The sequence below is a fragment of the Anguilla rostrata genome, chromosome 16 (genome assembly GCF_018555375.3).
Source record: "Anguilla rostrata isolate EN2019 chromosome 16, ASM1855537v3, whole genome shotgun sequence".
NCBI classification, from domain to species: domain Eukaryota; kingdom Metazoa; phylum Chordata; class Actinopteri; order Anguilliformes; family Anguillidae; genus Anguilla; species Anguilla rostrata.
The window spans coordinates 14,675,474-14,688,831 of record NC_057948.1 but is presented as its reverse complement, the minus strand read 5'-3'; the positions used below and the strand labels follow the sequence as shown (position 1 = coordinate 14,688,831).

Below are 13,358 nucleotides of genomic sequence, written 5' to 3'. Positions count from 1 at the left end.
AAACATCAATACTATATACAAATTAAAGGCAGTATATAGACACTTGAATCGATCCATACTGTGTGTGTATAAGGTGTTTTATACGGAGTTCATTACTCTGCTCCTTGCTCCTCTCTCACTCTTTCACTCAGGTTCTCAAGTTGAAAGGGCAGGTTCTCTCAGTAATGTACCGGTTCCGTATGAAGAACCGGGACTGGATGTTGATCAGAACCAGCAGCTTCACCTTCCAGAACCCCTATTCGGACGAGATCGAGTACATCATCTGCACCAACACCAATGTCAAGTGAGTCTCATTCCACCATTTTAGAGAGTGACGCTGTGATATATCAGGGACTTCAGCCTCTACAATTTTCTATAATTTTCAGCACTGTTTGTGAAGCATTCCCATTTTCCTGCCACAGGTCATTGAGTGTTGTTTGAACCTGCACCTGAATTCTACTTGCACCAGCTGCTCAGCACTTAGCTCCAGCTCAATGCATGCACAGCTCAGCTGGTGAAAAGTGGTAGTTAGCATACCAGACTTCCAACCATGTTCACTTTCAGTGCTTGCTCGCCAGCATTCTCCAAAATTGATAGTTGATGTTCTAGTGATGAGACAGACTTGGAAAGGGAACTTAAGGGTTCTTCTTAAGGGGGAAGGGAGCTTATGGGTTCTTCTGCCACAGCTCATCTAGCTTAGAGGTCCTTCTTTTTTACCTTAGGGGGTGCTAGTGTTTTTGTTGGAATTGTCTTGCTGCCTGTAAGGGCTGTGGGCCTGCAGAAGCCCAGAGGAAGCCCGCCACTCAAGCGACACAAACATCGATTTAGCTGAAGTCAGCATTTGTTTCGCCAAAGAAAATAACCTATATCACAGAATGCCCTCCTTCCCAGCTCTTTTAGTCATTCCCAGGTTTTTCCATCATAGTGTCACATTTGAACCAAGCCCTAACTTTCCTCTACCACAAAGCTATTTTTTCTGAATATGTTATAAGAAGGTAAGAACATAATTTCTAAAAGAGTAGACTGGATTGGCCGTAGAAACATTCAGATGTTCTCCCTGAGCCAAAATAGGGCTTATGTAGCGACTTTGTGTGACGGCGATATACTGAAGGATTTACCCATTGTACAGTAATATTGGTATTTGGTATTGTCCTATGTCTTGAAATGGGTTTCATTTTTTCACTCAAAACTGAGCATGCAATATTAATTAACCTTCTAATTGAATGAATCCACACAAATGCCAGCTTGCTGTATTTGAAATTATTTTTGCCCATTCACTCAAATCCCTTTTGTCACTGGTGTTACTTGTATCCTACATAACAATGAAGGCTTTTCCAAATATTATTTCTCAGTTAAATCTGCACAGATAGGCTGAAACAGTGTAGGTTAATGCAGTAGAATCCTCTTAATTGCATAACAGATTATCACATAATTTGGGTATATGCATAGAATTGTCAAATCCCGAACCATTCTAATTAATTCCATTGTAAAGAGACTGCACGTTTGTATAAACCATTACAATTTGTATTTTATTTGATGTGTGCATCTCCTGCATTGGTTGTTATATATAGACACTTGTAGTATGGGGAAAATACAGTCTTTATAATGCTCTGGTTAGTTTTGTGGTCTTTTGCAAAGTGGTCATTTTTATGTCCCATTGTGGAATTTGGAAGGGTGGAATACTTGGGCTGTCAGCTGATGTGGTATGAAACGCAGTGATGCTGTCTCAGCACTGTCTCTGCTCTGTGTCCTCATGTCCTTTCAGCAGGCCAGCCATGGGCCCCATAGCTCCACCCCCTCTGCCCTCAGCCATGCCCCTTCAGGATCAGAATCTTTCATTTGTGTTTCTGTATTCATATTAATATCCTGTTTGCATCTCTTAACATGTTCAGATGGTCACATGTAAAGCATGGTCTGTAGAGGACACCTTTGTGTCTTTGGACTGGTGTCTAGTAGTTTTCCCATTATTATTATTTTTTCACTAGATAGATAGATATATAGATAGATAGATGTCTTTCCTACAGCCAGTACAGGAGATGCAGACGTTAAATAAAACCCAGACAAGCTGGAAGCTCATAAAAGCCGCAGGAAGCACTGATTGCTTGCTGGCTCACCCGGAGTGTGGGCAGAGCCAGTGATTCATTTGTCTTCCACACATATTGTGCATGGGGAGATCAATGCGAGGATCAGTGGAAACATAACTGCACGTGTTGGGAGCACGTTACCCTGCTGCATGGATTTGACTGTGATCTAACTAACTAACACCAGGAGCTATTGCACATTAAACCACTGACATAGTAGCTTGTGGACAGTCCTGCCGCAGTCATTCCATAACTGGGTTGGTCACATCAAACTCACTAAGGCCATATTACACATCTGCCTACATGACCAGCACATGAGCACACACATACAAAAACACACTCAGTAATACACAAGTACAAACGTGTGCACTTACACTCTCATACATACATACACACACACACACACACACAGTAACAATCAACACCTTTGAGCATAGCAGCAGACAGCCCATTTTACTGCCACTTTGTCACCATGGCTACAGTGGTCTGTCTTGCATGTCTGGAATGAGCAGAGAGGCAGAATTCACAGATGAGTCTGTTTTTCCCTCTGTTGCGCAGACTAAAAAATAAATGTCCTGAGGACAGAAATTATGAACTTCCATTTATGGATTTTACTATTTTGATCGCTCTACATATGTTCAAATCTTAATGGTTGCATTTTCAGGGACAGTGTAGAGTTCCGTTCTCGTTGATGCTTTAGTATGGTTTGTGCTATTTCACTTAACGTAATGAAGGTCATTAATGCCATGGTCTCTTCTTGCACTGTATGAACCCTTATTTAACCTGACAATCCATCTGAGAGCTCATTTAACTTTGTCACTGATATGTGGGAGCAAGGTTCGGGAGCTGTATAAACCAATCAGCTGAAGGCATTGATGTGATGACTTGGTTGGGAAGGCTTGGTCTGGCCTTTGGCCAGGACGCCAGGGGAAGTGTGGCACTATTGTTAACAGTAGGTGCTTATGGGATTGAAATGAATTTGTTGGCCAGTGGAAATTCATCCTGTGTGTTCAGGACATTTGTAAAGATTTCCTTTGACCTTGAGCTTGACATAATGGGGTTAAAGAATAATTGCTACTGCTGAAATAAGTGTCGTGTATATCGTTGCTTTCCTTTCCTTGCCCCTGCACCCTGTTCTACTGTAGCTAAAAGAAGCTGTAGTCACACAAACCTCTGAATACTTCGGTCTTTATTTGAGCCTTAGTGGCGATGAAGTCTTTTGCGTGATCGAGTAGGATGGAACATTAAAGCGCTTGCCTGGGTTTATGCTGCTTGGGATATCATCTGCTATACTGGGGAAGAAATCCACTGGACCACCCATTCCATTCAAATCTGCTTTGTTCACACAGTTCTTGGATAGACAAATGTCACAACTTTAGCCATCATATTCACTTTATTGTTGGCCAAACTTAGGAGTTGTGTATGGTGACATTATGATATTGCTTTGGTGGGGTAAACAGGCTTTTGAAAGCACCTTGCAAGATATCAGTATTATTGGTGAACATTAAGAGAGAAGTGCAGGTTTGGGTTCCTCAGGTACCTCCTGAAATGGCTGCCTGATGGAGCAGGATATCGTGTTATGTTCTGGGCAGGGCCAAATGGTCTTGTTACTGAAGGAACATTTCAACCCTGGGACAGCGTGAAGCCTTTTTTTTTTACCACTCCTCTTCACTGTACTCATATTAATGATCAAAGAAGCTGTTTTTCAGAGTGAGTGAGTGAGGGTGAGAGAGCGCTCAGGTCTGAGGGTTTTCAGCTGTTGCCATGTGCGTGTGCATTATAATCGGCAGCAGATGAGTGCCACGAAAGTATTTCCTCGTTCATTTTTAGTCTTGATTGTATTTGTCGGTGGGGAATGTAAACCCCTGTTTTGGGTTCAAGTCACTTAAATGCATGCCTGTCTGGGCTGTGGCTATGAATAGGCTGTGAAGCTGCCATGGTTGCAGGCAAGGTTCTTCCTGGCCAGTCACAGCTCTCTGTTTCCTCCTACAGGGAGCTCCAGCAGCAGCAGCAGCAGGCTGAGCTGGACGTGCACCAGAGGGATGGGCTGGCAGCCTACGACCTCTCCCAGGTACGAGGCCTGGCGGATGCACCCATAAAGCTCCTCCAATCACCCCATCACCTCTGTCTGGGTCTGTTCCGACATCTCTCTGTCGCCTCCTACAGGTTCCTGTCACCAGCGGCCCAGCCGGAGTGAACGAAGCAGGAAAGGCCATCGACAAACAGGAGGCCCTGTTCTCTCAGGACAGAGACCCGCGCTTCACGGAGGTGTATGCCGACATCTCAGGGTGTAGGTCACTTCCCCGCCGTCGCCGCACCAACGTCCTCTTGCGGTCAGCCAGAAATGTGTGAGGTTAAAATGAACAGTCGGGTCGAACCTTGGTCTCCTTATCTTGGGAGCAGGGATACAGTGTGCTACAGAATGTGGTACTGTGTGAAGATTAGATGAAAGTGCTGCAGTTTGAATTGTAAATGAATGAGAAAGGTAATACAGTGCACCACAGGGTGCATATTAATAGAATGTGCTGTAGTCTACATGAATTGAATGTGAATAAATGTCTGATTTCTTTTCAGCAGCCGATAAAAAAATGATGGTAAACTCATCCTCTACTAGTGGGCAGATGTATTCCCAGGGGAGTCCTTTTCAGTCTGGGCATTCTGGGAAGGGTTTCAGGTGCGTAGACTTCCTGTTAACTGCCTGTCTCTGCGTATTAACTTAAATGACTTACATTTAATATATTTTCCATCGTATCGCAGTTGGATATTTGGTGAAGCATTTGGCTTGAGTGTACAAACCTTCTGTCAACCTTGTCTGGTCCTCCAAGCATCAGCCACACTGACACCCCTACACATAATTGCTATCCCATCCTAAAAAAACACATGATGCTGCTGTAAATCTGGAGTACAGGTAGCACCAAGTCTACTGTAAACCTTTATATTTTATGTGAAGTTTATTTTCGGGGGGTTTTGTTCCAGCTCGTCAGTAATTCATGTTCCGGGTGTGAGTGATATCCAGCCCTCTGCTTCTGGCGGACAGAACCTGGCCCAGATCTCACGACAGCTGAATCCTGGCCAGGTGGGCTGGACCGGGGCACGACCCCCATTTTCTGGACAGGTGAGGCCAGTGGAGTCTTGGGGGGGATTATTTTATTTCACCCTGAGTGGTTGTATTCTACTGTATTTACTTATGCTTTGGTGTTTAATCAGCATGTGTGTGCATTGTACCTAATGTCTGTGTATCTGCTACGAGGGGATTAGTAAAAAAAGTAGAGTCTGTAGTAATCTCTCTCTCTCTCTCTCTCTCTCTCTCAGTCGGGAAAGTCTCAGTCCTCTCCATTTGGTCTGGGTTCGAGTCACGGCTACCAGGCTGACCCCTCCTCCTATAGCCCCCTCTCCAGCCCGACCACATCCTCCCCAAGTGGCAACACCTACTCCAGCTTGGCCAGTCGTAACACAGGTTTTGGTAAGTATCTCTGTGCTTCTCCATTGGCTGGGACTGGTCTGTGTGCGGGAGGGACAGACGGTAAACGCTGGGTCTCAGGTGTACCTATGATGTCAGATTGTTAGAGTATTCAGCGGAGATGGATGAGACTGCATTAAACCAGCAACATTGTGCCAATGTAATCTCAGGAATTTGGGAATGGTCCACCCCCCCCTTCCCCCAAAGTAGTGCAGACAAACTACAGTCAAAGTTTCACTAATGTGTTCAGAAACCCAGGGGCAACTGTCAGAAAACCATGCCTGCTTTCTCTGCATTTTATAAAGTGTTGGCAATTTAATAACTTTTGCACATGATGTAATCAGCTGAACTGAGTTGTAATCTTCATTACTGGCTATTCCTTCCTAAAATAAACTACCAATAAACCATTGCCATATAGGATATTTTAATAGAATATGTGCTGTAGAGTTTTATATATTCACACCCTTGATAAAGCTGAAAAAAACCTGTATAAAATAAAATATACAAGAATATACAATCTTGAGATTACAAGGTGTCCAAAGATACCATTCGATGACACCTACGTGCCCTATGTGGCAGGGTTGCAAGAATGAAGCCTCTGTTGAAGAGAATTCACGTCAAGACATCGTAAATTTGGCCAAACTACAATTGGAACCATTCCTTGTGGTCAGATGAAACAAAAAATAATTTTTTTTGGATATGCACATCACATGTTTGACGTCCAAAGAATGCATCTAATGTTGAAAAGCACCTCTTGGCTGCAGTGAAACATGGTGCTGGATGCTTGATGCTTTGGGGTTGTTTTTCATTCACAGGCCCTGGGGCCCTTGTGAAAATAGATGGAACCATGAACTGCTGAATTTTCCAAGACATTTTTCCCAAAAACGGTGTTCCCTCTGCCAGGAAGTTACATCCACAGATGTATCTTTCAAAAGCACAATGATTCCAAACATACATCCAAAGCATCTGAAACATGGTTGACAGGGCATAAGATCAATGTCCTGTTGTGGCCATCTCAGTCCTATTGAATTGAATCCAATTTCAGATTTGTGATTTGAACTCAAAAATGCAGTCCACAGATGTCAGAACAATTCTGCCCCTCAAAAAGTTGCATAACCTCATTCAACACTGTAGAAGGTGACTACTTCCTGTAATCATGGCCAAGGGAGAAAACACAAAGTACTGATAACACGGGTGTGAATATTTTGGATTCTTGATTTTCTTGGAAAAAAATTATAATTTGTGAATTGTTTGACTGTGGTTCATGCCAATGCATTACTAAAGAATATAATTTTCTCAATTTTCTGAGCATGACATATACCTCAGTACTTGTATACTCTTTTTTATAGTTTTTTTCTGTTCATGTTTATTAAGGGTGTGAATAAAAGAGTCTGCCATTTTAGTAATATGTGCCAATAGGTATTAACTATTATTTTTAAAGAGGATTAAATTAAGTTCACGTCCTAAATCAGCATTTTCAGGCTTCAGCTTGTCTCTAGTATATCTGCATCGACCCTGTGCTTAACACTGTATGGCAAATAAAGAGGTTTGTTGAGGATTGTTTTGTCTTTCCTCCCCAAAATTGGGAAGTTCAGCTCACCCTTTCCTGGTATTAACCAAAAATGGGTACGATATGCAACAATAGCCATTATGAAACACACAAGGAGAAATGACTTTGAAGCACTTTGGTTAATACAGGGTCGGTCTGCTAGGACGTGCTGAGGAATTGGATTTGCGTCTCTATTTGATAGTTAATTTATTTCCAAAGGGATTGGGAGAATTCCTCAGGGATTAGGACAGCTCAGACTGGGAAACATGGCTGACTTGCTAAGCCCTGCAGGGCCTGCAGCTGCTGGGGACAGGGGTGGGGCGGGGCGGGGAGGTACGTCTGAGCCCCAGGGACTCAGCCAGGTTACCAATATTTCACTTGCCATTCCGACCATTTATTTATGCTTATTTTAATTTATGTCTCCAGTTTCCAACATGTAATATGGGAGAGAGCTGAATACTGATATACTGTAAATACAGGTGTTTTTCACTAAAATAATTTCAGAGCTTCACTTTTTCGATGGAATGGATTATGTTACTGTCTATGGAATCCAGAAATATTGCTTTAAGGAATATCATATCTGCTCTGATATTAAACATAACAAGTCTCCCCCTACCTTTATGAAAATTTATTAAAATAGAATATTTGAGAATATTCTGTGGCCCCTGTGCCTGTGGGGGCAGTGCTCCATGCACAGCACGCCCCACCAGAAGATTAATAATGACCCAGCCGTCTAATGAGGGGGCCGCACATGCCCAGCATAGCAGGGTGGCAGCGCTGTATAGAGCCTTTTTTAAGCATATTTATAGAATTAAATTAAGTTTAATTAAAAAGGATGAAAGCGGTGCATAACCTCTGCTCTGCGATATTAATATCGGGAATCCGGGCTTTGATTAAAGCCCATAAACTATGTCTGGGTTACAGAATGAAAACGACTGCCAGAATCACGCCATTGGCTATTCTAGTTCCTGTCTTTTTTTATAACTTAATAGAGGAAAGTACAAGAATGTGATTCTTTAATGCTGTCACTCTGGTCCAGTACGAGTTGTGCAACAGAATGGAAAAAATATATAGCATGACATTCATAAATACAATCGCCTGTTAGAACAAGTACTGGACATGCGAGGAATCATACTGTGCTCACAGACAAACACACAGGTGCATACAGTATATGTATTCCTATATAGGTATATTGACACCAGGATGAGGCCAGGATTTAACCACAATGCTACTTTCTGTCTATGTGTGAGTGTGTGTGCGTGTGCGTATTCTCTCTAAGGGACTCCCCTGGATAAATAAAGTATATACAGTACTGTGCAAAAGTCTTAGGCACCCTAGATTTTTAAATATAATATATAGTATATATTTGGTCTTAGATGTTTATATTTTGTTTTCTGCGTTATTGTGTCAGTAGAAAAGAGCAAATTAGAGATTTCCAAACATGAATTTTCCAAAAAATGAAATTTTACAGATACATTTTTGTATTTTGCTAAATAAAGTAATATTTTAAGTAATAGACTACTTTTCAGATAAAAACTTGATCAAGGGTCTCTGGGATTACCTGGAGAGTCAGAAGCAAGCAAAACAGCCAAAAGTCTGCAGAAGAACTGTGGCACGTTCTCCAAAATGCTTGGAACAACCTACCAGCCGATATTCTTATAAAACTGCAGGACAGTGTACCTAAGAGAATTGATGTAGTTTTAAAGGTGAAGGGTGGTCACACCAAACATTGATTTTATTTAGTTTTTAACTTATTTACTGCTCTTTATATTATTTTTTTCGATGTTTATAACCTTTCATTTCATTATATTTGAAACCATCATAACTGTACAGCATTTTTTTTACAAGACTTTTGCACAGTACTATATATATGTATATATATATATATATATATATATTATATATATATATAATTTCCTAAAGTATATGGACACCCCTTATAATTAGTTGTTTAGCTATTTCAGCCACACCCGTTGCTAACAGGTGCATAAAATCAAGCATACAGCCACACAATCTCCATTTACAGACATTGGGAGTAGAATGGATCGTACTGAAGAGTTAGTTACTTTCAACGTGGCGCCGTGATAGGATGCCACCTTTCCTAAAAGTCAGTTCATAACATTTCTGCACTGCTAGAGCTGCCCCAGTCCACTATAAGTGGTTTTATTGTGAAGTGGAAATGTATAGGTGCACCAACAGCTCATCCATGAAACAATCGGCCGCACAAGCTCACAGTACGGGCCTGCCGAGTGCTGAAGCGTGTAATGCGTTCCAAACGCTACAGAGTTCCAAACTACCTCTGGGAAGAACGTCAGTACAAGAAGCTTGTCGAAATGGGTTTCCATGGCCGAGCAGCCGTACGCAAGTCTAAGATCACCATACGCAATTCCAAGTGTCGGCTGGAGTGGTGTAAAGCACAGCACCATTGGACTCTGGAGCAGTGGAAATGCCTTCTCTAGAGTGATTAATCATGCTTCACTATCTGGCAGTCTGACGGATGAATCTGGGTTTGGCAGGATGCATAGTGCCAACTGTACTGGCCCAAATAATGCCAACTGTAAAGTTTAGTGGAGGAGGAGTAATGGTCTGGGGCTGTTTTTCATGGTTTGGGCTGGGCCCCTTAGTTGCAGTGAAGGGAAATCTTAATGCTACAGCATACAATGACATTCTAGAGAATTGTGCACTTCCAACCTTGTGCCAACAGTTTAGGGAAGGCCCTTTCTTGTTTCAGCATGACAGTGTCCCTGTGCACAAAGCAAGGTCCATGAAGAAATGGTTTTCTGAGTTTGGTGGGAAAGAACTTGACTGGCCTGCACAAAGCCCTGACCTCTACCCCATAAAACACTTTTGGGATGAATTGGAATGCCGACTGCGAGCCAGGCCTTATGCCCAACATCAGTGCCCAACCTCACTAATGCTCTTGTGGCTGAATGGAAGAAAATCCCCACAGCCATGTTCCAAAATCTAATGGAACACATTCCCAGAAGAGTGGAGGCTCTTCTGGGAATGCGAGAGTGGAGTGGAGAACTCCATATTAATGCCCACGGTTTTGGAATGAGATGTTCCACAAGTACATATTGGTGTGATGTTCAGGTGTCATCATACTTTTGGAAATGTAGTGCATACTGTATGAAATTAAAGACTGGTTAAGCTGGGATAAGTACTGTTCTGTTTATTCAGTTTGTAGTGTGTGTTCAGGACACATTTTCATCACAGGATAGTCCCTCCTTGCTCTTCTGTGCCTCTGCTATTCTGCATAGGGAGGAGGAAGTGGAGGCCTCTCCTCTCTTATCCTGAGGATGAATCACAGCTGCTGATGGAGGCCAAACGTGACGTTTACTTCCACATTTCCTTAAATGACCGTAGACAGGAACGAGTGCTGACATTGCTGCGGTTTCCGTATGTGTGGCTTACGTCTTTGACAGACCCATTACGTGGGTCATCGTGGGTAATGAACACACTGTACTAATTCTGCAGTTGGAAAACAAAGTATTTCCTGAAGACATTCAGGGTGAATACCCATCCCATTGATTGCAATCCCACATCACTCAGGAACTTTCTTTTTTATATGTCCTCTCCTTTGCCTCTGTACTGCACTGCTGTCTGTCAGATCAAACATAATGCTACATATCACACATGTAATAGACCATTGATAAGTAAAATACTGTTGCTTCCTGCTGGTTTATCTCTGTGGTATACGGCTAGACCACCAATTTATCTCTTCTCTTTAGATTCTGTGTGGACAGCAGTCTTACACAGTAGTAACTTGGGGATTGTTGGTTTGAATTGAGGGTGTTAGGCTGCTTTTCAGACTTCTCCTTCAGTAAGCATCTGGGTGTGTAGAATGAGTTTTGTGAGTTGCCGTGGACACGAGTGTGTTTTGTGGGAGTAAGTGATCTTAGACAGGTGGATTAAAGCAGTGTTTGGTACCTACTGTACTTGGCTGTACCTGTATCTGTGCCCCCCCCCCTCTTTTTACAGATGGGGCAGCGGAAGGTGGGCAGAGTGGGGGGCAGTTCCAGGGTCGGCCCTCTGAGGTCTGGTCACAGTGGCAGAGTCAACACCATGGCCAACAGGGTGGCGATCAGCACAGTCACTCCCAAGCCAACCAGACAGAGGTGTTTCAGGTAACCTCACATCCTCTCGCTAAAAAAACATGTTTTTTATTTTCACATGCAGTAGTTATTCATCAGTATTCCAGGCTCAGCAGTAGAATATCATTCATTAATCCCTGTGGGAAATAGAGTATTTTCACTCATAATAAGATGGGCACATAATGAAAATGCATGACAGATTAAATATATTGAATTTACTGCCTGCCCTGCAGATTCAAAAGAAAAAGGTAAAAATTCCACCCTTTAAAGATTATACATATACTGTAAATATCTACGATATCCAAATTGCTGTAATTAATATGTGTGGACAGCTTCCATCCAGCATGTTTATTTGCGTCTCAGTTAAGCATGAATGTGTTCTCTGGGCATATTAATCCAGTATTCTTGATCATAGTCCATTTTAAAAGCTGCTCATGCACACAACATATAAAGGGAACAGTCTTTGGTATTTCTACACTTTAAAGTTACATGGTGTGGAGATTGAGGTTGTTCTGAGGGACATTGTATCTTTCACATATCATATTCCCTGTTTTCTTCATTTTTGGTAAACCTGGTATGATAAGCATAGATAGAAGCCATGTTTGGTTTTATCATTATTTGGTACAGTTAAAGCAAAATTGGGTGCTGAAACCCCTAGAAGCCTACAGAAGCCTCTTTATCTGGTAACAAAATGGGCCTGCTGGAATTACCTACTCATCAGAGACTGGTCTCCCTCAGAAGAAGGGTGACCCCCCTGCCCCCAGGTATTACTGACATCCCCTCCTTTACCGACTTGTAGGACATGCTACCAATGGCTGGAGACCCAACACAGGGCACAGCGAATTACAACATCGAAGACTTTGCGGACTTGGGCATGTTCCCGCCCTTCTCTGAGTGAGATGGACGGGCGGAATGGCTTCTCCCAGCTGTGATCCCTCATCACACTGATAACATCGCAACCTTCCCAGCTGGCGTGAGTTTCGCTTCCATTAACAGCAGTGGTGTGGGAGGAACAACCCGGCCCACGCTCCATAATCCGTAAACCGAAACCAGTATTTGGACAAGCATTCAGATCTGGGGTTCTGGTTTTAGTCAGTTATTAAATTGTAGTGTAACTCCAAAGCCTGTCCTCACCCTTACCATTGCCTGAGTGTTGTTGAGAGCGATTACCCAACAGTCTGGAAGTAAAGGTCTCATTTGCTCAGTAGTATCTTGTTCCCTGAACACAAAGCCTGTTGCATCACATCTTTGCAGAACCCTGTTAGCTTTCCAGACTGGTTTCGGCTGGTCTTCCCTTTGCTCTCCGTTACGTTTTCCCTTCCTGTAAAGCAGTGCCAAATTGCATTTCCTGTGAATAACACACTGAAGCACAACTCAGTTCCTTTACCATTTACGTGAAATACCCTGGTACTGACGTCATCCGTAACCCAGGGATACAATCTCGAGCCAAGGACTCGGGGGTTTAAGCGAACGAATCAAGTCTGAACAGGATTAAGTTGCCTTTTCTGAGGCAGCTTGTTAATGTTACTGGAGCTTAACACTTCATTGAGCTAATTTACTGGGTCTCTATTTGTGTGATTAAAACAGTGTACACAGTTTCTGCATCTCTGTACCGATCACATTCTTCTACTAATTCATCTCTGAGCTTTTTTAAAAGTGAAAGTATTCATTTTTAGCTGGAATTCTTTACACGAGAATGTATAATGTGTAGCAAACTGTGAAGGAAATGGTACTTTTGTTAAATCAAATTTAAGTTTTTGTAAATAATGTGATTTTTATGTTCGTGTGTTTCATTATGTGTACATGTGTAGGTTTGATATTGGTGTGTGAAATCTGAGTGTAAATGTAATTATTGATCTGTAGTGCGTTTGTAAAAATGTAATGTAAATGTGGTCCATATTTGTGTAAATTTATAAACCTGACAATAAATTCCTATTAGTTACGTGGTTTTTAGCGAGACAAAAACAAGTGTTTGCCTTCATGGTTTAGAAAAAGAGCAGGGTCAGCCGACACATACACACATTGCTTCACAGAAACACTGGTGATTATTACACATGGACACATTCACTAACAGGACACATACAGAATCTCTCTCATAGACATATACAATCACATATGCACTCGTACGCATATCACACAAGAATGCACACAATCACGCACACATCATACATCGGCGTGTCCTCTGTGCTGTTTGG

General features: G+C 42.3%; 1 protein-coding gene across 5 annotated transcripts in view; it reads left to right on the top strand.

The window, feature by feature from the left end:
* Positions 1–13,112, top strand: part of LOC135241656 (aryl hydrocarbon receptor nuclear translocator 2-like) — a 32,576-nt gene extending 19,464 nt beyond the window's left edge. For 3 of the 5 annotated variants that reach the window (XM_064312211.1, XM_064312210.1, XM_064312208.1), the window contains 8 exons: positions 132–283; positions 4,053–4,131; positions 4,227–4,350; positions 4,635–4,734; positions 5,037–5,175; positions 5,373–5,523; positions 11,051–11,196; positions 11,963–13,112. In XM_064312211.1, the coding sequence (XP_064168281.1) occupies positions 132–283; positions 4,053–4,131; positions 4,227–4,350; positions 4,635–4,734; positions 5,037–5,175; positions 5,373–5,523; positions 11,051–11,196; positions 11,963–12,061 (990 nt within the window). In that variant the 3' untranslated portion in view covers positions 12,062–13,112. The remainder of the gene's footprint in view (positions 1–131; positions 284–4,052; positions 4,132–4,226; positions 4,351–4,634; positions 4,735–5,036; positions 5,176–5,372; positions 5,524–11,050; positions 11,197–11,962) is intronic. The other 2 variants (XM_064312212.1, XM_064312209.1) reach the window with 1 other exon arrangement.
* The last annotated feature ends 246 nt before the right edge of the window (positions 13,113–13,358 follow it).